Raw genomic sequence first — 26,890 nt, 5'->3', positions numbered from 1 at the left:
AACTGTAAAGAGAGAGAGAGAAACCACCATGCCTCACTATTTCTGCTTATTTGCGGTACAGCCATGAATCAAATATTCTTTGTATCCTTAACTTGAGAACCGCAGGGCAGGAATTTACACAACCTGTGTTTTGTAAAACTAAATACATTGGCATTGGAGAGAGTCAGCGAAAAGGAAGGGGGAAAACAAAGCCTCCCAGCATAGCATCTGTTGTTTGCTATTGTTGGATAATCAAACAAGTCTTTACACTGAGGTCAGAAGCCAGCACAGCTTTTGCAACTCAAACGCATTCCTTTGTGAAGAGACTACATACTGATGTACCTGCGTACAGTGGTACCTTGGGTTACAGACGCTTCAAATTATGTGTTTTCGGGTTGCGCACCGCATCAAACCCATAAGTACCAGAACAGGTTACTTCCGGGTTTCGGTGCTCGCACATGCGCAGAAGCGCTAGATCGCGCTTTGCGCATGTGCAGAAGTGCTGATTCGTGACCTACGTGTGCGCAGATGTGGCACTGCTGGTTGTGAACGTGCCTCCCGCACGTTCCACAGTTGTACCTTGGTTGCCAAATGCCTTGGAACTCGTACATTTCAGCTCCCGAACAATCGAAAAGCGGAAGTGAGTGTTCCGGTTTTTGGACAATTTTCGGAAGCCGAACATCTGGCATCGCTTCTGTGGCTTCCGATTGGATGTTCCTGCAGCCAATCAGAAGCCGCGCCTTGGTTTTCGAACAGTTCCGGGAGTCATTTGAAGCACGCTGAAACCACTTCTGAGGCCATGGCTTGCTCTCCCAAAGAATTCTGGGAACTGTCATTTGTTAAGAGTGCCAGGAGTTCTTAGAAGACCCCTCACAGAGCTATAATTCCCAGCACCCTTACCAAACTACAGTTCCTGGGATTTTTTATGGGAGGAGGGGGAGATATGACTATTAAAGTAGTACAAGAAGGCTTTAAAAGTATGGTGTGAATGTGACCATACTAGAATTGTATGCAATTCCCTTTCTCTCTTTTTTTTTTTGCAATTCCTCAAGCTGTAACACACCTTTTGTGCAGGATTACCTGGATTTTAAAGTTTTACTGCCGTGTTCTGTTTTATGGTTGTGTGTGTTTTATTGTTTTATTTTGTGATAAGTATTTATATATCATGGTTTTAACATCTCCTGTCACCCACTTAGAGATTATGTATATCCAGCAGTATGTATAACAATATTATAAATGAACAAATGCCACTTTATTATATTTACTTGATGAATTTCTGTCTCTCAGGGAAAACTATTGCAAAGCAGCTTACAACAAGTGGGGAGAAATATATCTCGAAAAGAATTAAAATCTTCCCTATAAAGTGTTGTAGAAAAATTGGGCTTTTGCTGCCCAGTTCCCCAAGGGACTCTGATGATTGGTCAGAGAAGAATGGATGGAGCCTGGAGGCAGGAGCCAGTGTTTTATAGGGTGGCAGCTGATTGTGTTGCTTAGCTGCTGGTAAGGCTTCTGCCAGTGAAATGTGGAGGGAAGCTATTTTTGGCAATTTCCTCTCTCTCCTGTAGCCCCCACCCACGCAACATCTCTGACTCTGCTCCAAAGGGTTCCCCAACCCTTTGAAGCAGATTTAAGGGTGTGTGGAAAGGGAAGTTGCCAGAAATTACAATAGGATACAAGTCCTGGTGCCAACTGTTTAATTGTAAGTAATTCAGTGTGAACAGTGGTAAGGCAGATAATTGACAATGTAAGAAACAAATGCAAGAGCTGTCGTTCTCTGGGCACATTCCATCCTGCACATGGCCCCGTGGACTTAAGGAGGAAGGAAACACCTGGAGTTAAGTCTTGGATGTGAGCATAGGTACCGTGTGCCCCCTACTTAGGGCCAAGAGGGAGAGGAAGCCATGGAAGAGACTCCATTGCAGGCATAGGCAAACTCAGCCCTCCAGATGTTTTGAGACTACAATTCCCATCATCCCTGACCACTGGTCCTGTTAGCTAGGGATGATGGGAGCTGTAGTCCCAAAACATCTGTAGGGCCAAGTTTGCCTATGCCTGCTCCATTGTTTCCAGAGGGGATGGATGGCTCATGCATGCCCAAGGATGAAAGGCCATCTCTAATACATGTTATTTTCATTTAATTGGTCTCCAAAAATAAACATGTATTCTTTTATCTCTCAGCTCCATCAATTAAAATTTGTCCCAGCGAGTTGGACGCAAGCCACATGCAACGATTGCACTTGTTTTGCCTATCATAGCTTATCAAGGGAGATGTTCTGTGCTTTCTACATAGTTGAAATGCTTTTTATATGTAAACTTTGCAGTGTGCGAAGCAGCTTTGAGATGGCTTTTTTTGACCTGCTCTTTCAGCCGTCACTTGCAATCCCTATAATCCTTCCTTCTTCCCTCTCTTCTCCTCCAGCTCATATCAAAAGGCCCTAAATTATTTGGAAATCCCAGTTTATTTTATGGAAAGGGCATGATCTGCGTGCCTTTGATGCAAGAGTTTTTTAAAATTATACTTTGTTGTTGTTGTTTAGTCGTTTAGTCGTGTCCAACTCTTCGTGACCCCATGGACCAGAGCACACCAGGCACTCCTGTCTTCCTTTGCCTCCCGCAGTTTGGTCAAACTCATGTTAGTAGCTTTGAGAACACTATCCAACCATCTCGTCCTCTGTCATCCCCTTCTCCTTGTGCCCTCAATCTTTCCCAACATCAGGGTCTTTTCCAGGGAGTCTTCTCTTCTCGTGAGGAGGCCAAAGTATTGGAGCCTTAGCTTCAGGATCTGTCCTTCTAGTGAGCACTCAGGGCTGATTTCCTTAAGAATGGAGAGGTTTGATCTTCTTGCAGTCCATGGGACTCTCAAGAGTCTCTTCCAGCACCATAATTCAAAAGCATCAATTCTTCGGCGATCAGCCTTCTTTATGGTCCAGCTCTCACTTGCATAACATAATTGCTTTGTTGTATAGGATTACAATTCTTCCAGCCACCTTATTATGCCATTTAAAAATTATACACCCCACTTAATTGAATTGCTAGTTACAGCAGTCACTTAATTTACCCGTACCACGTTAATGTTCATATATTAGCGATCTCAATAGAACAGTGCTCCAAACCACAAATAGATATTATCAGCTGCCTGCTGCCATCTCTGATCTGTGGTGTAACAGAAGGCAGACGAGTGTGGGTGGGTAAGAAATACACATCTCCAAGCGACCCCATTTTTCATGTTTGTTGGTGCTTACCATGAAATATATCTGGCCGTAAAACACCGGGGCCGGTTCTGATCGCTGCATAGACAATGGAATGGGAGACGCAGAGTAGAAAGGCTTAACCTGCCAAGATGGAAATGAGGAACACAGATGACTGAAATAGAAAAATGACTCGCGTGAGAGGCATAAGAAAAGCAGAGAGGAGAAGATCAAAATGATGAACTGGCTTCCTTTCCTGCCCTGCTTTCTAGTCCCTTTGTGCGTTAAGGATAATTATTTTAACATTAAACAATCCCCTGTGCCTGTTGCTTTTACTCGGAGAACGCATGGGTGGAAAAAAAAATATTCCTGTGTATACTAAGAGTTCTCCAAGTTTGTTAAGCTCATTTGGCAGTTGCCACTGAATTATTGCAGAGCATTTCAGTGGATGTGAAATATTCAGGCCTAACATAGTTTTGAATGGTATCTGTGTGGTTTTCAGTTATGTGGCTCCTTTTCTGCTGCTAGCTTTTCTGTCTTAGCTGAGCTCCAGTTTACACAAATAAAAATGTATGGATAAACATAACATGGGGATACTCCTATGCAGCACCACAGCTCTTCAGAATGAGTGAAAGAAGTGAGATCAAAACTTACAGGCCCAGTTTATTAATGGCTCACACAGGAGCTTGTCCCTATACTGCATATAGCACCAATGTCTCACAACAAATGTAACTGATCTTGAGAAAGCAACACCTAAAGAAAGAGACAATGCATGTGCTTTTGTAAATGAGGAAAATCTTTAATAAAACAACAACAACAACCCCACAGGAGCTTGTGAACTACCCTATGTGTATAGAAACTTCCAGCTGCCTGGAGCAGCTACTGGATATGGTCTTTCTACAGCTGTGGTAGCCAACATAGTGCCCTCTAGATGCTGTTAGACCACAACTCCCATCAAACCTAGCCAACAGGGCTTGGGAATTATGGGGAATGTAGTCCAGCAACATCTGGAGGGTACCACATACATGCAGTGGTAGTGGTAGAGCCATTCTTGATAGCTTAGTCAAGTAGAGCATGAGACTCTTCAGGTCATGGGTTCAGGCCCCATGCGGGGCGAAAATATTTCTGTTGGGCAAAAGTAACACCTGCAGGGGTTGGACTAGATGACCCTGGTGGTCCCTTCCAACTCTACAATTCTGTGATTCTATGTATGGTGCCCTAGGCTCCTTGGAAGGAACCAAGATTCTTGCTCCAGTAGACTCATCTGCCTATCACTCTTTGTCTAAGAGCTCAGTGCCCCTCATTCTTTACCACCTTCCTGAGAGACCTCCATGTCCAAAGACTCTCCTGTAAGGTCTCAGCTTTCTTACCCAGCTTCCCCAAGCCTACATTTCAGCACCCCACAGCTCTCTCCCATTGATCTGCTGTCTCCTGGACCCAACGGTGAGGAAACTCTCCTGCTGACCCTTATAATGAGGGATCTGAATGGAATGCACTTATTCAGAAAAATGGCAAGGAGAACCCCCGAACCTTATCCTGAAAGGGGAAGGAGGCAAATTTTAGCAAACTCTCCTAGACCATGATTGGCAGGGCCTAAAGGGTTTCCCCTTTTACCTGTCCTTTAGCCCAGCATATCGTATAGACATGAGTTATCTCATCCTGGGGCTATGATAGTCATACAGCCAACTCCAGGTTCCAAAGTTCTTAAAGCTTAGGTAGGGCTGTCCAGGAATTCGGAAAATCGGGCAAATGTCCCGCAAAATCGTGCCAAAAATGTTTTTTTAAAACTCTTTAAAAAAAATTTTTTTAATCTTAACAATGTTGGGGTCTCCCTAAAAACTTTGTTTTGTTTTTTTGAAATATGACAGCTCTAGTTGATAAGAAAATATGATTAAATCCCTGTCATCTGCACCCAAATTTACTCTCAAGTTGTACAAACTGTTAATTTAAAATTCGCTGGCAGTATTGATTCTGATGGTGATATTTGGAGACTTCAGCATGTTTGACATTTGAAGTAAGGCACGAAGAAGGAGCTGAGGTATGAGGATCAGGGCCAAGAGTGGTAGAGGCCCAGATACCATGCAAATCAGGAGCTGAGGAAGATGGGGAAGATATAGAAACATCATTTGTGCACCACCCCAAAATAGGAAACGCATCTCCAAAAAAGAGATATTTGCACAAAATTTGTATATGCTAATTTATATACAGTGGTGCCCCGCAAGACGAATGCCTCGCAAGACGGAAAACCCGCTAGACGAAAGGGTTTTCCGTTTTGGAGGTGCTTCACAAAACGAATTTGCTATGGGCTTGCTTCGCAAGACGAAAATGTCTTGCGAGTTCTGCGGGATTTTCCCCCCTCCCCCCCTTTTCCCCCAGCCCCTAAGCTGCTTAACAGCTGTTCTCTAAGCTGCTTAACAGCTGATCTAAGCCGCTTATCAGCTGATCCACTAATCCCTTCATAGCCGCTAATCCCTTAATAGCCTCTAATCCCTTCATAGCCGCTAATAGCCGCTAAACCGCTAATAGCGCTAATCCGCTAATGGGCTTGCTTCGCAAGACGAAAAAAACCGCAAGACGAAGAGACTCGCGGAACGGATTCTTTTCGTCTTGCGAGGCACCACTGTATATAGATTTGCATGTGCTCATGTATGAGTACTGTATTAGCATTCTTGAACTCTAAATCAGACTTGCACAAGTCAACTAGAGGACTGTCCTTTAGGAAGTAGAACATATGGCTGTTCACCAGCAGTGAATAGTCATAGAGGGAACAGAGCCAGAAAATGCCTTGCCTAAAGCATTCAGCCCTGACCGTTGGAAGGCAGCAATTAGGAGAAACACCATTCTCTGTATGATCAAGAGTTATTCTTATCTTTAGGCTACCAAGAGAGACTTTGCCACAAGACGGCTGTCCCCAAATTTTGCTCTCTAATTAGATGCAAATGAATTCAATGCTCCAGCTTTCTGGGCATTGCACCGTGATAAGAGGAACATAATGTTACCGAAATCATCTTGAGGAGCTTTTTTTTTAAGTTTCTTTTAATATGATTTGAATCTCGGTTTAATTTTTTTGTCTGATTCTTTCTCTCTTTTTTCCCGCAACTGGGAAACTCCTTTTTAAAGAACCCAGCTGGGGCAATCTCTATTGGCCTCCAATTTTGGCTCTGGCGTGGGTAGACTGTGTCGTTCCTGAGCAGTTGGCTGCAGCCAGCATTAAAACAAAAAAACAATCCCGGCCTTTGTGAGGTGATTGTGCTTCAGTCCTTTCGAGAGGGGTATGGAACTCCCCCAGATTTCTTCAAAAATATCTGCCTGAACCCTGTGGGAGTGTGAGACCACAGCCATGGTTCTGAGGGCCAAAGTGGATGTATTGGTGTCAGCAGGCTCCTTTGTTTAAACCAAAGTATTCCCCAATATAAAGCAGAAGGGTTGGTGCCCAGTTTCCAGAGTAAAAGGGACACACGATTGAAGAGAACTGAACCTTCCTCTTCCCCTGAGCATTTTTCTCTCTCTGCCTCGCTTTGGTTTCAGAGCTCGGCTGAGGAGAAAACTGTACCTGAGGAGCAAACTGTGGGTGGGGGAGAGGATTTAGCATCCCCACCCACATGTCCCTTTCGACTTCAAAAACAACAGCAGCCCAGCCCCACTTTCTAGACAACCAGTGCAATGCAGACCCAGGTTTAAACAAACAGCCCTGCTGACTTCACACCTTAGGTTTGCCTAGCAAATCAAGGAAAAGGTTCAGCAAGACCCCCCTTGATGTGCTCTGCACACACAACATTTAAGAAAGCAACACACGCCATAAAAGATGTTCAGAAATCTGGCACACACATGCCATCTTGGCTATGGGGACTTGCTGCCTGTCTTGCAGGCCTTCAAGACAGAGCCCTGACTGACTCCAGCTACAAAAGCTGAGACTGCTGAACTAAATCTTGGGTTGGGAAGTTGTTTGGGGGGGGGGGTTCTTCCCGCTATGCATATTAACTGTTGTATATTTATTTTTAGATCTTGCTCCGATTTAATGCGGAAATTGTTCGATTTGGTTGAGGTGTTTTATTTGTTGTTTATGACTATTTTTGTTATGTTTGTAATTGTGTGTGAGAGTTTTTTTTCATGTTGTAAGAGACCTTCAGCAGGATTTTAACAATGGAAAAGGGGAATGCAATTAAAATGGGTGTGTTTACATCTAAAATCATACTGTCCCTGAAAAGACACAATTCACACCTTTGTGAAGTGGTTTTGTTTCACTTGTTTTGAGAGGGGCATTTTCCTCTCATATGGTCCTAAGTAACCTTATGAATGCACTTAGCGGTGAGGAGTTAAGGGCCATGAACCATGAAGTCCCTGGCTTGAATTTCGCCTGAGGCATGAATTTATCTTTATAATTGTATGGTTATATTGTTGTTGCCACCCACCATGGGACCTTAGGGTAAAGCATGGGTAAGAAGTTTTATTTTATAAACATGAAGTCTTTGCATGGCCTGAGGCAAACCACTTTCTCTCAGCCTCTGCCCACTCCACCTGCAACACAGGGATGATAATACCAGCCTACCTTATAAGGTTGTAAAAATTTCTGAGATAATGTATCTGAAGCACTCCAAACACCCTAAATAAGTGTGACCAGCAAGTCGGGCTTCGGCATAGCTTCTTTTTTTATTGTGTCAAATTATGAAGGGAAAGGGGGCGTAATTAAATCTACATGAACATCTCTGATAACCTAATCTTAGCCACATTGGGTCCCGCAGAGCCTTATGAAAACAATGGTTAAGAAAGTCACCATAAAAAGCAAAGGGACTGTGTATATTTTTAATACCCCATTTTAATAACTGCAGGAAGATTTTCTTCCCTGTCTCATACAATAATGTTGAATTGGGGATCTATTTTTACATATCGGTTTATTTTCACACTTCTCCAGTGATTTTCCAGAAAAGAAGTGAAACTGTTGAGGGGGAAATCAAACACAATGAGGTCTGAGGCACTCGGACGTAGACACAATGGGGCAGACAGAAATGTGACACAGGTCATATACGAGCTGCTGTTTAACTCACAGCTGTTTATATGAGCACTCTTGGGAGTTACCGAGCAGAAAACGGGAGTGGTTTTCTTTTGTTTTTGAGGTGAAAATGAAACTTTGTCTTGTTTTGCTCCTATTTGTTTACGTGCAGATAGGTTTTTAAGCGGGCCCACGACTTCAGCCTTGCTGATGGAAAGGCAAACTTATTCCTGACCTGTTCAGTCATATCTTTTTAATTAAAAGGTAATGTTAAGCAGAAGCAGAAGTGATAAGCAATGCAAGGTTTACTAAGTGGAATGTCCTCCAAATGAATGGGTGTGAAGCAGCTGTGGGGGCTGATGGATCAAATTCATTATAGACCTCAATCTTTCTCTGCCATTTAAATATGGCAGTTTTTGCTCCTTGAGACTGCATGAGGTGGGGATTTTTTGGTTTCTACTCCTGCAAATAGATCCGAAATGTGAGTAGGGATTGATGTAATGGAGATCACTGACATAAAAACAACACTTCCCCCCCACCCCAAGGCAGGGGGAAAACAATTTTTCCCTCAGCAGTTCCAGGGGTGAGTGGGAATCAGGGGGACTCTCTTCCACTCTGAGGAGAAAGATTGCTCGTTCCACCAATGCAGTCTGTTTCCTTCCTCTCCCTCTCACCAAGCTGATGATACATTTCCCGCCCATATCAGCAACATGGTAGAAGGAGGGCAGAACAGACCGACAGACTTGCCAAATGTTGTTATAGATTTATTTGCATCCTGGCACTGTGGAAACGTAAAAATAAAAATAAAAATACAAAAGCTCTGCCCTCAAGGGACCTGTCTACAGCAGACCCACTGAAGTTAATGCACATGACTAAACGTGATTCCATTAATATCAATGAGTCTCCTCTGTGTATAAGTTAGTTGGATACAATCTACTGCAGGAGTCAGCAAACTTTTTCAGCAGGTGGCCGGTCCACTGTCCCTCAGACCTTGTGGGGGGCCGGACTATATTTTTTTGGGGGGGGAAATGAATGTGCCCCACAAATAACCTAGAGATGCATTTTAAATAAAAGCACACATTCTACTTATGTAAAAACACCAGGCAGGCCCCACAAATAACACAGAAATGCATTTTAAATAAAAGGACACATTCTACTCATGTAAAAACACACTGATTCCCGGACCGTCTGTGGGCCGGATTTAGAAGCCGATTGGGCCGAATCTGGCCCCCTGGCCTTAGTTTGCCTACCCATGATCTGGAGACACTTGGCCACTTAGAATTGATCATGTAGAATTGAAAGACTGTTAATAGTGTAGTTGTAGCTCCTTGGCCTCAGAACTCCCCTCACATTGTTAAAACTGGGACCACTGGCCATATCTTTTGTCCTGGGTCACATCCACACCATCTTTTACTTCTCCCAAAGATGCTTGAGATGTATAATTTGTTAAGGGTGCTGAGAATAGTAGCCCTGTGAGGAGTCTCCTAAGAACCCTGAACACTTCTAAAAAACCACAGTTCCCAAGGTTCTTTGGGGGAAGCCATGACTGTGGTATAAGCGTGCTTTAAATGCATAGAGTGGGTGCAACCTGCTGTCTCATCCAGCTAAGGATAGCCACACGGGCAGGAACTCACCGGAACTCAGTTCCAGCACCGTTCATGGTGAGTTCCGGAACCCCTTTCCCAAGAAAAATAGCACTGCTTGTGGGTACCTGTACAGCAGCCCCCAAGAGCTGCATGAGTGGTACCCATTCTAGCAGGGGAGCCACATGCATGCAGATCAACCTTGCTGGATTGGGTTGAGAGAGAATACGGTTGGAGTGCTGCAGGCCAACAGTAAGACGTCCATATTTTAGAACTGGTAAGAGTTGGTTTATTAACTTAGTAGTTTTAAATGTGGACCTTAGCCAGGCTTGCTCCTTCTGTTAACAAACACAGAATAAATTTTAAACCTCTTGTTTAAATTTAGCCCTTTAATGAGAACAAAAGCATGCGCAGCATAAGGCTACCTCTCCCCTAATGACCTTCCTTGATGAAGTGCCTGGGATTGCCTGCAGCGAGACTCATTCAGACATGAGGGAGTGAGTCATCAATACAGGAGCCTGTCTCAGCGGAGGGGGCAGTGGGGAGAGGCATATAACTTGGGGAGGGGGAGAGAGAGATTTCTTGTTTCCTTCTTTATTTCTCTGCTGCCTGCACATTGTTTCATTTCCCTCCTCTTTCCATTATTATTACAGTCATACCTCGTGTTGCGTTTGCTTCACGTTGAGCGTTTTCAGGTTGCGTCCTGTGGCGACCCGGAAGTACTGGAAAGGGTTATTTCCGGGTTTCGCCGCTCGTGCATGCGCAGACGCTAAAAATGATGTCATGCGCAGAACCGGCGAATTGCGACCCGCAGATGCGGGTTGCGTTCTGCTCGTGTTGCGAACAGGGCTCCAGAACTTTGCAGCTAAGGGGGGGGGGGGAGATTTGAACCTGCAGCTTGCCATTCCCGCTGGCTCAGCAAACTCTTACATAATAAAAATGGCAGAATAGATTAGAACTATGCCACTCTAACATGTAATATTAGAGAGATGTAGTATTAATTGTGAAATTTACAATGCCAAATTATAAAAACGATATCTGGGGTGGGACATCTGGCTGGTGGAGAAGCAAAATTGAATATCTTAATAGCAGCAAAAGACATGCTCTGGACATTATGGAAATAGTGACAGAGGCATCGCACCAACAAACAGGGGTGCCAACTTAAATAAATATTGTGGGGGCCCAGGTAAGCCCCGCCTCACATAATTGATCACATGATGCAGTGCACACACAACATTTGGATGGGAATGCCCATCAATTTTGGGGCCCCCGGCCTCCTCAAATATTTTATTGTGGGGTCCGAAGCCCCCACGGCCCCTAGGAGTTGGCTCCTATGCCAGCAAAAGTTGGACACACTGGTGTTATGAGGTGTACGGACTGATTGCACAATGGCCTCATGTGCAAAACAGGTTTTACTTTCATGAGGTAATGATCAAAGGTATCCTAAGATTAGACACTGAGGTCAGAGATAGGAGAAGTTTCCTCTAGTTGAAAAATGTGTAATACTTCCTGAGAAGCAAAAGTCAACCTATTACATGGTGCTGAACTATAATATAGTCCCTATTAAACCCTATTAAACTATAATATAGTCCCTATTAAACTCAGAGCTGTACTGAGGCACATATGCAATTCAAGTGGTGATCCCTTCTTTCTTGATCCAACTAAAAGCTAACTACAGAAATGTTCTTCCTCCTCCCCACTGCCATGCCCTCAATTTCGTAACTTTTTTTTATGAGCACAAACTTCCATGACTACATGCAAGAGAAAAGGTCAAGAGGATAAGAGGAACCTGCAACAGAAAGCTCACGAGTACTCATTTGTGCTGGTGATTTTATGGGGTGTGGGGGAGACAATCTGTTCAGAAGGAAAAACAACAACAGAGTGTCTTGTGGTACCTTCAAACTTAACAAATTTAATATGGCCTAAGCTATCATGAACCAGAATCAACTTCATCATATGGCTAAAATGTTGTCCTCAGTTGACAGGTGTGTGTATGTGTGTGTGTGTGTGTAGAGATAGAGGAAATGTAAACAATGAGGTTAGATGAAAATGAAACACAAAAAAGACAATCTGACAATTAATTTTCAGCTTAAGTATGCAAAGTTAGCACAGTAACCAAGCATAACAACTGCAGTTGATGACAAGACAGTGCTGTTAACTAACATCTGCAGTGGGATAGGAATCCCTTACCCTGATTCAAGCCAGAGGTGGCAGAATTGAATTTTTTTTTAAATAAGTTGTAATGAAGCTGTTTTTCATTTGAGTCTCCTTTTGAAGTTCCTTTGTTTGAGAATGACCATTTTCAGCTCAGAAGCAGAGTGTCCTGGGAGTGTGAACGGTTCTCCCAGTGGTTTCTGATGTCAGATTTGTGTCCATTATTGTCTTGCATGGAGAGTGACTGTTTGTTCTGTGTAGAATGCATAAAGGCAAGATAAAGATAAAAGTGGTATACAAATTACCGTAAATAAATTAAAAAGATGAGCATAAACGATCCTTTTACACTGTGGCTAACATTATTAGGTACTTTAATAGTGTTGCCTGTTTAGATATGGCAAATGGGACTGTTGTGAGGTGTGTTCTCTATGTCTGTGTCTCTGTTGGATGCTTTGTCAGTGGTGTTCAGAAGGTGTCAGTAGTGTAGGAAGGCAGAGGCAGGGGGCACACCAGGCGTCACTGGGGTTGTAGGGCGCTGGAGTCACTGTCCCACCTGGGTGCTGGGCTTGGGCAATCTCTAAAAGAAAGCTCAGCAAGTCTGGGTGATCTTCCAAAAAAGAGCAATCCTATACACATGTACTACAGAGCAGGTTCCATTGAACTCTGTAGGTCTTACTTCTGAATAGACATAGATAGGATTCTGCAGCTAAGCAGAAAAACCACACTGACAGAATCTCTTGATTATTTTTTTTGTTTCTAAAAAAAAAAACCCATAACAAAACCAAACACTAACAAAAAAAGAATCTCTTGATTTTAAGATTGGCTCAAGAGACCTTTCTTTCTTTCTTTCTTTCTTTCTTTCTTTCTTTCTTTCTTTCTTTCTTCCATCACATGTTGTACACGATACTTTCAACTATTTCTACTCCTACTTCCCCCATTATCAGAGTTGTATGGGTCTTTACTAGACCCAAACCTGTAGCATTTGACCTGTGCAAGATTGGTGGGAGCATCATTTTTTGAAATGCTACTTGGAATGCAGCTGTCCAGATACAGGTATTGACTGAGTGGAGGTGGAGAAGCTTTGTGAACACACTAGTAGGAAAAAAGCAGGCCCAATGAAGTCATACTCACAGCAATGTGAGCTCCCCCTGCCCCCCTTTACATCCTAAAATGACTGGGAAATCCCATTGTTGGGAAAAGAAGGCAGCAGCAGAATGACCACTTCCTCCCAAGAGAGAGTCTTCTTCCTTCTGCCACTCATGACAAGCAAGAAGAAGAATCTGAGTAGAAAACTCAAAGGCACCCAAGGTCATTTCACAAACAAGCAGAGCAAGAAGGAGAAATGACTAATTCATCGATAGTGGGCCAAGCCAAACAGAAGAACAGGAGGAAAAGCTTATGTTAAAGTGGATCTACAAGGCTCAACTAACACCAAAGAAAACCAGCCCCGAGGTGAAAATCTAAGCTCCGTGAATATGGAAGGGCGTGTCAGGATGTACTCCCATTCCTGACTCAAACAGAGGCTTTCAGGTAAGAACAAAACATCAAGAGCAGGAGGAAATCCTGAAATGACTGGAACATTCCAAAGGAGGCAGGTGTCCGCGAGTAGGTTCCCAAGGAACATATACTATATCATGGATTATTATATGGGTTGCAGCTTCTTCCTGCCAAAGACAGCATCCAAAAACACCTGGGACCCCACCTGACAATGCCTAATGAAAGTATGGATACTTGGCGGCTCCCCACAGAGCGTGGGAAGAAAGGAATATGAGAAACCACCTCGTAGTCAGGCCATTGGTCAACCAAGCTTGTCTACGTTGATTAACAGTGGCTGTCCAGGGTTTCAGGCAGTGGTCTCTCTCAGCCCTATAGGGAAAAGCCAAGGAAAAGCCATGTGTTGCATGGTGTTTGACTAGATGACACTTGTGAGCCAGTGTGGTGTAGTGGTTAAGAGCGGTAGTCTCGTAATCTGGGGAACCGGGTTCGCGTCTCCGCTCCTCCACATGCAGCTGCTGGGTGACCTTGGGCCAGTCACACTTCTCTGAAGTCTCTCAGCCGCACTCACCTCACAGAGTGTTTGTTGTGGGGGAGGAAGGGAAAGGAGAATGTTAGCCACTTTGAGACTCCTGAAGGGGAGTGAAAGGCGGGATATCAAATCCAAACTCTTCTTCTTCTTCTTGTGGTCCTTTCCACCTCTACAATTCTATGATTCTATAAGTTTTGAACCTAGGGTTTTTTTGCATTCAAAGCATGGGCTCTGCTACCACTGAGGCACAGCCTTTTCCCCAGGCACTCCCAACAACTCACAATGTTAGTGATGGCTGCAGTGAGCCACTTCACCAGGGTTGAGAGTTAGGAGCTTCCTTCTCTAGAGAACACTAGCAGAAGGAGACAAAAATATAGTTTACATGCTGAAATGGATTGGTACTGTGAATGTCATACTCAAGGGCCCTCGTGATTTTGCATGTGCACACGATCTGTTCCTGGAGGTGTTTAGGTTCTGGGGAAAAAGAAGACAAGGGGAGTCTTCTTGCAATCCATGAAAGACTGGATCCACCTTCGAGATTAATGGTGAGTCTGGGAATGAAGTCTAACCTTGCCCTTATGAAACTCACTGAGATTCTTAGACATGGGAAGCACATTCCGCTCCGAGACATGCCTGGCTGAGATTAGGGCTGCAAGCAGAGAATTTGAATGGACTTCATGGGAATTTGATCTAAAGATTCAAAAGTAGCATTAGTAAAAAGACTGGAGAACAAAATTCAGGTTCCAGATAGAAAACCAGTAGACCGTGAGAAGTTGAAAATAATTTAACTCTCACCAGGAACTATATTAAATGCAGGTTATCAGAGATGCCTTTCCTCTTCTTGCAGGAGAGGGTGGACTTTCTCATGTCAGCCTGGGGCTTGTGGGTGTTAGCCACAAGACCCTGATTCATATCTTCCAGGACCCCTGCTTGGTGCATGAACACTCAAGAGTTTCTTTGTTTCCTGGCAGAGTGGAAAAGCACCCCCCCCCCCCAAAAAAAAAGTACAGAAGTGCTGCACACAATAATTTGCAGACACCCAACTGTCTCAGCTTCACAGTGTTGATAGGGGGTGAGGGGAAAGTGAGGTTAAGTCTTCCAGGCAGGGTTGGCCCAAAACATTTGGCACCTGAGGCAGACCCCCCCCCCCCAATGGTGCCTCCCTCCCTGCCAGGGAAGATTCTACATCAGGAACAAGGGTCAGTGGGAAAAGATCAACACTGAGATATGCTGTCCCAGTGGACCTTGCCGCCTGAGGAAGTCATCTCACCTTGTTTCGTGGGTGTGCCAGACCCGCCTCTGGGTCAATTTAAATTCTAAACAGAAAAATAAGCACCTTGGGCATCTCTTCTGTGCCATATGCATGTCTCTGGTCCAGCACGGAGAAGCTACATGGAGACCACAATCATCATATGGTACCCAGTCTAGTGTGCTTTAGATTTGCCACAGCTCTTGAATGCGGGGTTTATTAATTTGGTGGTTTTGAATGTGGATCTCAGTTGCTCCCGCTGTTAACAAACACAGAATAAATGCTAATTCTCTTTGTTCAGCCCTTTCATAAGAAGAAAAACAAGTGCAACTTAAGTTAAGGCTACCTCTCCCCTTAATGACCTTCCTTGATGAAGTGTCAGAGATTGCCTGCAGCAAGACTCATTTAGACATGAGGGAGTGAGTCATCGCAGGGGCCTATGTCCGTGGAGGGGGTGCAGACTTCTAAAACAGGTTTCTCTCTCTCTCTCTCTCTCTCTCTCTCTCTCTCTCTCCTCTACTATCTGCTTCAGGGTTTTTCCTTCCCGCTTCTGCTATTCGCTCCCTCTGCTCCAGCTGCACATAAACCAGAACTGCTAGTGGTTTATTTACTATAAAGCAGTGAGCCTTCAGAACAGAAAATAAAACATATTAAATTACACTTTACATTCAGTAATGATTGATAAGCATGAAAAGAAAGTGGGAGGGGGAGAAAGGGGGGGGTGATAAAAAAAAGAGCAGGGCAGGGCTTCATTTCTGCCCACAAAACAGCAAACTGGCCCATTTTAAAAGTTACAGATTCACCGCTGTAATTTAACATAGGTGTTAACTTATATAGCCTTGGAGTCTACCATTCCAGCCAAACAGAAAATATCGGATCCATCCTGACACATTTTGCATTAAAGTGCACCATTGGAAATTAAAGAGCAGTGGAAAAAGAAAAGATTTAGCATGGTACCATGCATGTTCATTCCCACTGAGTTAAATGGGGCTCACTCACCAAAAACCATGCGTGAAATTGCAGCTTGTCTCCTCAACGCTCAGGTTGTATGCTGCCTTGAGAACGTGTGTTATGAGGTGACAGAGAAAGGCTAATAATGATAAGGATAACAGCGACAACTCTGGCTTCTTAATTGCTGGTAAATACCTTTAATAACTTGAAGGGGGAGGGGGAAGGTTTTCTGTGGACTCTTAAAGGCAGGTTTGTTTTTCTTTTTACGTAGCTCTTTTCAGCCAGCTTGGAGATGGAACCTGGCGCCTCCATCCAGCTGCTCGCAGCAACTGCCCACAACTCTCAGGGGAGGCCTCCCCCACATTGTGCACATTATAGAGCTAGACAGGACATCAATGACTAGTAAACACTGTGTTTCCTCCACACCCCGCCCCCCACTCCTGCACATCTTCTCAAGATAGCTCAGCACTTACCCAAATAATTGAGATGGGAGAGAATTTTGTTCAGCATGCATTTTGAAGTCAACTAGCCTAATTTGCAGTCTCTGGACCTACGTGTCAACCAGGATGCCGTTAACAATCGGATTGTGCCCTTTTCCAAATTTTGCGATGCTGTTTCGGTTCAAAAATTGCTAGAGAAATGCATACAAAAAGGTCATATTTTATAGGCAGGTGAACAGAAAGGCATACAAAAGGCATAACAAAAATACTTTTCTTAGGGGAGCATGTGCAAAAGTGGATGCAATTTCTATTTAAAAAATCTCAGTGGTGGAACATCTATTTTGCAGGCAGGTTCAACCTCTGGCATCTTCAGATAGGACTGGGATCTTCCCTGCCAGAAACCCTGAAGAGCTTCTCACTGTCAGTGTAGTAGAGCTATCAGTGTTTCTCAAACTTGGGTCCCCCAATGCTGTTGGACTACAACTCCCGTCATCCATGACCATTCGTCCTCCTAGCTAGGGATGATGGGAGTTGTAGTCCAACAGCACTTGGGGACCCAAGTTTGAGAAACACTGATAGTTTGACCAGTAGTCCAACTCGGAACATGGCAGCTTCCTATGTTCCTAAGAACGTGAACACATTTTGTTTCACGTCCTTAAAAGCTTGCTTACAGTTGGGAATGAGAATTAAAGAGATGAGCCAAAGGCTACTTGGAAAAGGTGGGTTTTGAGGAGGGGTTTGAAATGCATATTTGAAGCGAAACTTTCCAGCATCCATCAGAGGAGCGTGCCAGTCCCCAGACTCCTTGCACATATTGTTTGTTCTCTTCACAAGCTGTGGAGTGGAGAGCTCTCTGTAAAACAAGAGTATTTCCCTTTGACAGCTGTTGGAGACTGTGTGTCCTTTTCATGTTGCTCCTGTCAGCCACCACAGAGCTACAGACGATCCAGTGTTCTCTTGGCCCCTGGGCTATGCTTTGACTTGATCCCTGAGCTGAGCAGGAAAGGCTGAGTCAGGGGCCTCGCCCCAGGAGCATTGCAGGAGCTTCTGTAATTCACGCAGTCCTGGAAATCAAACAGCTTCACTTGACTCCTTCCTTGATCCTGTGCGGGAGAGGAGACTTAACATTGTGGTGGCTTGCAGTAGTTGACAACAGTTATTCCATATGCTCTCTCTGCTCAGGATCTTATGAGGTTGGGGGTGGATGTGAAATCAGTTCCGTTGCCACAGTCCCATTTCTATCCACTCGCTTGTATTTATCTGAAAAACAATTACCTGCTTTTCAGTTCAGAAGAGTTTTAATGTGGAGAACTTAAAAAAAAAAAAGACTAATACAGTGGTACCTCGGGTTAAGAACTTCATTCGTTCCAGAGGTCCGTTCTTAACCTGAAACTGTTCTTAACCTGAAGCACCACTTTAGCTAATGGGGCCTCCTGCTGCCGCTGTGCTGCCGGACCACGATTTCTGTTCTCATCCTGAAGCAAAGTTCTTAACCTGAAGCACTATTTCTGGGTTAGCGGAGTCTGTAACCTGAAGCATATGTAAGCTGAAGCGTATGTAACCCAAGGTACGACTGTAAAATCATACAACTGAGTCAGCAGTTTTTCTCTACCGTTAGGGAAAAAAATAAATCACAAGTAAAGTCCCATAAAGTTCAAGATCCAACGCTTGCCTAAATAAAAGCAATACATCTGTAGGGCCCGTGCTCTAGAATTCGGTGACTCTCTGATAGCGGCAGGTTCCATAGACTCAGGACCACAATGGAAAATGCACCATTAGTCATTACAAACTGCCAGATTTCTGATGGAGTTGGCGTCTGCAACAAACTGGACCTCAAATACTTGGAGAGAGGTTCGTATGTGAGCAAGCGCTCCCTTGGGTACCTCCTCAGACCAAGTCTATAAAGGGCTTTGAAGAAAATGACATATGCCTTGAATTTCGCCCAGAAACAAATTAGTAACTGGTGGAGGTCTTGTAACAGTAGAGGCATGTGCACTCGGCAGCTAACGCTTGCTAGGAACATAGGAAGCTGCCTTAAACCAAGTCAGACCCTCAGTTCATCAAACTCAGTATTGCTGACACTGAATGGCAGCAGCTCTCCAAGGTTTCAGGCAGGAAGATGTCTCGGACCAAGCCTGGGACCTTCTGCATGCAAGACAAACTGAACTTTCATTAAGGTGGTTGCTTATGCATCAGCGAAAAAGAGGACATAGATGTGCAGGCATTTTGCATTTGATGTTTCATTGGTATAGTTGCAAATTTAAACAAACAATTTCTGCAATTTAAATAGGGATGCAATGCATTTCAGTGTTGTGTGTGGAATATCATAACCGGGTGACCTGTGTACCGAACGGCTCACTTGATGGGCAGCTTCAAGTCTCTTGTTCCCCCTTCTTATGGTTCTTGATCTTCATGGCTCTTTATCCTTAAACTGGACTTGAACCGGACAGTCCTCAAATAGATGATTCCTTCAAACTGAGGACAGTGCTCTGTAAAGGCCAAGTCACCCAGAAGGGCAGCTACACATATTTTATTAATCATGAGGGCATCAGCCAAGGGGGCATGCACAGCTATGAAAAGAGCCTTTATTTTCAGGAAGAGATACCAGGACACATGCCTCCCTCTGATAATCCAGAAAGAGGCCCAGATCCAGGAACACTCCCGAGCTGCAAAGCATGAGGGGGAGACGTTCAAATCAGGCAATTCCATGGCTTCCACAGTCTCATGACTGCTAACCAGCCCAGCTCCATTTTTGCCTGGGTTAAGTGTCACGTGAGTCACCGTCACCTAGTGCTTTGAGTATGTCTGTACGATTCATGTTTCCAAGTGAATTTTACCCCCCTTAAGTACAGTGGTGCCCCGCAAGACGAATGCCTCGCAAGACGGAAAACCCGCTAGACGAAAGGGTTTTCCGTTTTGGAGGTGCTTCGCAAAACGAATTTGCTATGGGCTTGCTTCGCAAGACGAAAATGTCTTGCAATTCCTGGGGTTTTTTTTCCCCTCCCCCCCTTTTTCCCAAGCCCCTAAGCCGCTTAACAGCTGTTAGCTAAGCCGCTTGACAGCTGATGGCTAAGCCGCCTAACAGCTAATCTAAGCCGCTTATCAGCTGATCTAAGCCGCTAATAGCCTTTTAGCAGCTAATCCGCTAATCCCTTAAGCCTTTAATAGCCGCTAATAGCCTTTTAGCAGCTAGTCCGCTAATCCCTTAAGCCTTTAATAGCCGCTAATAGCCGCTAAACCGCTAATAGCGCTAATCCGCTAATGGGCTTGCTTCGCAAGACGAAAAAAACCGCAAGACGAAGAGACTGGCGGAACGGATTCTTTTCGTCTTGCGAGGCACCACTGTAATGCATTATACTTTTAGGTGTACTCTTGAAAGTGAAATTTTACTGGTTTTTTTTTTAAAAATGCAACTCTTATTTTCAGCAATGTCAATTTAAGAAGTGTTATGTGTACACCTAACCCGCCCTTCAGCCCCCCAAAATCCTAGTGTATGAAGAATCCCTTCAGCCCCACTTCAGCTTATCACCCGATTTGTTCTCCACTTCCATAGGTCACAATGGTAAACTGGGGTTTCAGAGAGGACACCCTTATCTGTGCCGTTGCATCTGGAGCAAGGAGGATTTCTTGCCTGTGTAAACATGAGTCGCTGCTGCCATTTCCTGAGCACCTGTGAGGGCTCTGGTCACAGAGCGGCTTCTTCGCCCTGCTCCACAGCTGTTGCCACTACCTGCTGCAGTGCTGGGTCATGAAATCGCTCTTGACAGGGCTTAATGGAATACAAATGCTGTTATAACAACTGTCAAAAGCTTTTTTAAAAAGTTGGGCCTAAGTGAGGAGCAGGTCGCATATTACACTGCACCTCTGCTGAAGTGTTTTATGATTAGGTACACGATACTCTGTAAGAAACCATGGCACTTTATGAGGCAGAGCCTTCCTCCATAACTCAAGCATGGGGCGACGGCAAGCTAACTCACCCTTGGTACGATTCCTGTTGTCTGCTCCATGAAAATTGAAAGAAAGCAAGAAAGAAAGAAAAAAAGAAAGAAAGAAAGAAAGAAAGAGAGAGAGAGAGAGAGAGAGAGAGAGAGAAAGAGAAAAGTATTCAATCGGGGTGTAGTCATTTGCTACCCAGCTTGAATTCAGACAGCTCTTTACTCCATCCTCCTGATGTCTCATTACCTGATAATTCCCACATTTTCTGTGATTCTTCGCACAGCCTAAACTTCTGGAAATCTAAGGGACTGTAGCAGAAATTTAGCGCTCATTTCTGTGTTAATTGCTTCCAGGAAGGAAATATCTGCCTACAATTTCATTAACTTGGAAAATCGTGGGCATTTTGCGCTGTAACTTTTCTGCTATTTTATTCCATTTTGTGACACAATTTGGGTCTTTCCTGCCATTTTAATGGGTGAATCACAGGGGAACAGTCATATATCGACCAAAAAGCCACCATTCCATAATCCAGCAGGTCATGCAGTGCATAAGAAACATTAGAAACCAGAGGGGAAGCTCTAGCATTATAATCAGGAGAACTAACACAATAATCCTCACATCCCAATGTATCCTTAGAGGAGCAAGGTGTAGACCTCTTCCTTTGTGCATCCAACTCACAGTTAATCAGAGGTAAATACATTAATATAAAGGTAAAGGACCCCTGACCATAGGTCCAGTTGTGACCGTCTCTGGGGTTACGGCGCTCATCTCGCTTTATTGGCCGAGGGAGCCGGCGTACAGCTTCCGGGTCATGTGGCCAGCAGGACTAAACCGCTTCTGGCAAGTGCCAGAGCACACGCCGTGTACCTTCCCGCCGGTGCGGTACCTATTTATCTGCTTGCACTTTGATGTGCTTTCGAACTGCTAGGTTGGCAGGAGCAGGGACGAGCAATGGGAGCTCACCCCGGCGCGGGGATTTGAACCCCCAATCTTCTGATCAGCAAGTCCTAGGCTTTGTGGTTTAACCCACAGCGCCACCCACGTCCCACTAAATACATCAATATAGGCAGTGTCCAAAAACTGATTGAGGGGTTGTGGGTGCAGTGGATTAGCAAGGCCTAAAAGGCCGAAGCCTGCTCCTCATCAGGAGATTGGGGTCTAGAGACCTCTCTACAGCCTGTACCTCATTCACTTCCAATAAATAGTTCAAAAATAACAGTGGTAATAGGAAGATGATCTCATCTAGTCTGAGAGGTGTGTTCCTGGTTATGGCAGCATCTGTGCACCACAGAGAGTTTTAACGGCCTCTGAGTTTTCTGAACCTCTCCCGGAGCAGATAGGGACTAACCTTGCTTCTCTCACAAAGTCACTTTGGGATGGAAACAGTTTGCAAGACCCAAACTATTGTCCACTTGTGATGTTATGAGTAGCAGTCTGCTGAGGCCAATATGCCTTGTTGATTTAGATTTGATGTTTAATTTTTTAAAACAGACAAACAAACAAAATCTGAAAGCAGGTTTTGGCCCCATTCTGGAGAATGAAATGGGAGCCAGGAAAATCACCCCACCCTGTGGTTAGACATAAATTTTGGTCCTGTCAAGAAATTGCCACGAGGTGCCTCCAGACCATCAATTTTTTTGCAGGAGGCATTCAAGAACATCCTAGGAAATGTTTGGCTTGTGCCATTAAAGTGCTGTGTCTGTTGCCCTAGCGCGACTAATCGACTTTGAAAAAGGAACTCTGCAATTTGGAAAGTGACAGGAAAACCGCGTTGAAAAGTGTGGAATGAACAATTGATTAAGGGGGAAGACCTGGAAACACCCCAGAAACAAATCGGGATGAATGCTTGATAATATACAGTCTTCAGAAACATATCAGAATAAATGATCAATAGAGACCGGCTATAATCTAACCTCTATTTAAGCTTTGTGCAAAGCAAATCAGGGCAAATGCTTTTGCTTTTAAAAAAACCACACAGCTCTTTTGCACTTAAAACACCTATAATGTGATGTCTTTCCCCCCCTGCTCTGTCGCAGGTCAAGGGGCATCCATGCCTCACAGAGCCCCTCTGCTAGTAAACAAACCAGTGGGTCCTCCTCTGCCTCCCTCCCTCTCCCAAGGCCATGCTTCCTTTCACACAAGGTCCAGGAATCGTGGCTGCCTGGCTGGTGATAATGGAGCAAGGGAGGCTGCTGCAGGCTCCTTGATGAGGGAACCCTGCCAGAGCCCAGACAGCCTGCTGATTCAGCAAAGTGCAGGCAGGCCGACTGAAACCCTATCTCCCTCTGTTTTCCCCACCAAAATGCAGCTGCTTGGAAGGGCGAGCCTTTTTTCCCCCTGCCTGTCTGCAGGCAAGAATTCTCCTTTCGCAAACTGATGAGCAGTGTGACAATGAGGTGGGTTTCCCTCTGGCTTGTGGATTGGGGAGCGCTTTTGGGGGTACAAATTCAGTGTAACCGCCCCCCAAAAACCAAACAAACTTTTTTGACTATGCCTAACTTAGACCCGTCACTTAGAGACCGAGAAACTCAAGAATCGGACAAAAGCAATTGTAAACTGGAAAAAAGACTGAAGAGTCACATTTTTAAAAAAACACACTCGCATAGGCTCTGATATTTTGATGTTTATCACTGGCCATCGTATGGGAAGCTGGAATTCCACATGTGCTATGCTTCGTAATAAAAGCAAGAGAGTATTTTGCAGGCTGGTGGCTTGGATCTGCGGTAGAATTCATCTATTTTTTTTAGCTCTCATTACCCTTGGACTAGATAGGAACAAACCAAAACTTCTTAAGAATAGCTGAAAAGAACTTGTTAAAAAAAAATGCTTGATGGGCCTCTGTTGAGGTCACCCTGTTAGTTTCAGATCAAGGCAGCGGTGCCTATTTAATTTCCTATCTGCAGGCGAAAGGAGCCGCTTTGCTCCTGATTAAGTAGATAAATGAAGATAAAGATCTGGCTCAGGACTGCTTGACATGCTAAGTCTCTCCCCCCCCCCCCCCCCCCCCGCCCCTGTCAAAAAAGCACTTCCATGTAATAAAGTCCTGAAGGACCAGGGGCTCAAGTACTTGAGAGAATGAATTCCGCTGTACCCACCAGCCCTGGCTGCAGAAGGAAGGAGGCAGCAATCTTTGTCTTGTCCTGGTTTCGTTGTCGTTTCTATTCCGCTACTGGGTTTGTTTCAATCAGTGTTGTTTCTGTTCTGCTACAGTTTGGCTCCTGCTAAAGCCCACGTTATTCAACTTGTTATCTACCACAACCAAAGCCTACATAATGGATTATGTAATTAATTTGGGTTAATTATTTTCAGTGCATTTAAATGGAAGGGAAGTGACAAAAACAAAGTGGTAAATAATGTAACTATTTGCATAACATTTACAGATATATATATAAAAATAAAATAATAATAATAGTGAATATCACTCATAATCACTTGGGTGAGTTCTGCTTCTGCTGCAGATTATGTTTTGTGAACCGCCCTCAGATCTGTTCTTGGAAAGGCAGTCTAAAACTGCACTGCAGTGCAGAAGCACAGGAATAAAGAGAGCAGAAGCCACACCTACCATATTTTTCGCTCTATAAGATGCACTTTTTCCCTCCTAAAAAGTAAGGGGAAATGTGTGTGCGTCTTATGGAGTGAATGCAAGGCTGCGCAGCTATCCCAGAAGCCAGAACAGCGAGAGGGATCTCTGGCTTCTTGTTTTCCTCCTCCAAAAACAGTCTTATGGTCTGGTGCGTCTTATAGAGTGGAATATACGGCGGTTGCCGCTGCCCCATGCAGATTGTCTCCATGTGCGTGTTTAGTGCTGTGAAATAATGAGCTTGCATCCAGAGTGAGAGAGTCTGTCTGCCCAACAGGGTGTGGCTGTGATGGGACTGAGCATGTGAACTGCAAACAGGTCGCTGAGTCCTTTGTGACTAAGCAGGGTCCTCTGGAAGCGGCTCACACTCTTGTCTAGGAATGGAATGGTGTTTCCTAGACTGAAAACCACACACACGACTCACTCGCTATGCTAAGTTTGAGTAAGAGCATACCCTGGGGGACCTTGCACGGATATAGAAAGCTGGGACATGTCTTCACACTTTTATGAGCAGGGCTACGTTTTGCTTGCTTCACAATGGATGGCAATGAGGAGGTTTGTGCAGGGCTGGAGTGGTGCTCAACTGTCCAACCTCCCACCGATTCTCCACTATAACAGGAACATAGGAGCAGCCTGGCTGCTGAATCAGGCCAAAGGCCCACCTAAGTCCAACATCCTGTTCTCACAGTGGCCAGCCGGATGCCTATTGGAAGCCCACAAATGAGACCCAAGTGCAGGAACAAATCTTCCATTTGCAGATCCCAGCACTTGGCATTCGGAGGCATATTACCTCTGATAGTGCAGCCAGGACATTCAGAGTAATCCCTCCCACTCCACCAGTTTATTCCCAAACTCAGGGTTCATCCACCTCTGCTCCATATCTCTAGGTACAGTTCTGGGCTTTCCAGATCTGTGTCTGAGGGCTTTTTTTTGTTTTATAAACCCCTCCACTTTTCCTGCGGAAACCCAGTTTACTGCTGAATTGCTGCAGACAACCTGAATTGAGGTTTGCTATGATTCAGTGATGAAGTTTGGATTTTCCTGGAGAAAGTGGTAAGGCAAAAGAATGCAGTTGGACACGGACTGGGAAAGTGTGGACCTGTGCGTAGAAATCATGGAGCAAAAGGTTAAGCGTGGACAAGCCCTCAGAGCTGCCCAAGAGAAACATCAGGAGCAAACAGGCCAGCAGGGAGAGGCTGTGGGGGGAAATTCAACAGGCAGGAGACGGGTCAAGTTAATATGCATCCCACCACATTACAAGTCACATGACGAGAACTCTGTGTTAGCTTTGTATGGTGTAGCCAGCATTGGGTGAAGGGCAAGCTGGGCCATATTAATAAGGCAGAAAGAAAGCACTTAGTGAAGCTCTTTCAGGGGTTGGTATTTGCTACCACCAGAAGCAAAATTTGAGCCCAAGCTGAAAAGTCGTTTTTACCTGAGGCTAAGGTGGTTGGACACAGGTGGCGCTGTGGGTTAAACCACAGAGCCTAGGACTTTGCCAATCAGAAGGTTGGCGGTTCGAATCCCCACGCCAGGGTGAGCTCCCGTTGCTCGTCCCTGCTCCTGCCCACCTAGCAGTTCGAAAGCACATCAAAGTGCAAGTAGGTAAACAGGTACCGCTCTGGCGGGAAGGTAAACGGCGTTTCCGTGCGCTGCTCTGGTTCGCCAGAAGCGGCTTAGTCATGCTGGCCACATGACCCGGAAGCTGTACGCCGGCTCCCTCGGCCAATAAAGCGAGATGAGCGCCTCAACCCCAGAGTCAGCCACGACTGGACCTAATGGTCAGGGGTCCCTTTACTTTTTTAAGGTGGTTGAGTCATGGCTGGTGACCACAGCCAACAACTCTTGGGTCGTTGTTTCAGATTGTCTCTATGTAGCTTATAGGGACAATTCCACTCACCTCTGGGTACAGAGAGCGATAGAAAGCCTTGTGTTTACATCAACACTAATTTCCAGCTGAAACCGATGTTACTTGAGGGCCTCTCATTATCCAGAGGCTGCTCTACTCAATCACTAATTTTCTATGCAAGTCAGAAGCATTCATTTTAAGTCACATGCAACAGTCCAGTTCTGTGTACCCAGCCTTGACAGCACCATCAGTTTGCTCAGTTTAGGCACAGCAGGGAGGAAAATGAGAGGATTTGGGACTCAGTAGACCTGGCTGTGGTCATTGTGTAGCAAACCTATTCCATGTCTCTTACAAGCTGCAGCAGCATTCTGAAAGACTTGCACCTGGCAGCTAATTTCCTCATCTTTGGACTCAGTGAGCTGGATTATTCTGCACCCGCTAGGCCTTCGGTTCTTATGCAGAGGAGGTAATAAGTTGCTACTAATACATTTATAGAAATGTGGTATATTAGCACAATGTAGTCTACTTTTGGAATATGAATCATTGGTGCTTACTTGCAAAGAAGCATGTGTAGGGTGGCATCCTCCAAGAATTTGTCTTAATGCTTCTTCCTAATGCCATCCAAGCTAGTAACTGTCACATCTTGTGTTAGCGAGTTACTTCTTAATTAAGCACTGCATGGAATAATATTTCCTTAAATTTTGTCCTGAACCCACTGCTAATCAAACAAGGCAGCATCATATTATAAAACAGGGCAGGGAACCTTTGGGGTCTGGTGGGCTAGATATTTAATACCCCCACTTTGGTCGGCCAGCTTTGACAGGTAGACAGGACCACTCATCTGTCAATCAGCTGACAGTATAATGCCACCAGGTGAGTGACAGGCAGGTCATCTCACTCGTCTGAGTTGACCCACAGGGATCAATTGGGGGGGGGGGGATACTGCCCAAAGCATGAGAACTAGC

At 44.8% G+C, this 26,890-nt stretch overlaps 1 protein-coding gene across 4 annotated transcripts in view; it reads left to right on the top strand.

Annotated features, from left to right (window-relative positions):
* The window catches only part of LOC310674182 (uncharacterized protein), a 276,582-nt gene that overhangs the window by 163,700 nt on the left and 85,992 nt on the right, over positions 1 to 26,890 (top strand). Inside the window, exon 4 of one of the 4 annotated variants that reach the window (XM_083433185.1) lies at positions 26,281 to 26,391. The exons of the other annotated variants lie outside the window; for them this stretch is intronic. Within the exon in view, the coding sequence (XP_083289311.1) occupies positions 26,281 to 26,391 (111 nt within the window). The remainder of the gene's footprint in view (positions 1 to 26,280; positions 26,392 to 26,890) is intronic. 4 annotated transcript variants of the gene reach the window in all.

This window comes from Podarcis tiliguerta, assembly GCF_965153285.1.
Source record: "Podarcis tiliguerta genome assembly, chromosome: 3".
NCBI lineage: Eukaryota > Metazoa > Chordata > Lepidosauria > Squamata > Lacertidae > Podarcis > Podarcis tiliguerta.
Note: the sequence above shows the minus strand (reverse complement) of the source record. Positions and strands in the feature narration are given on the sequence as shown.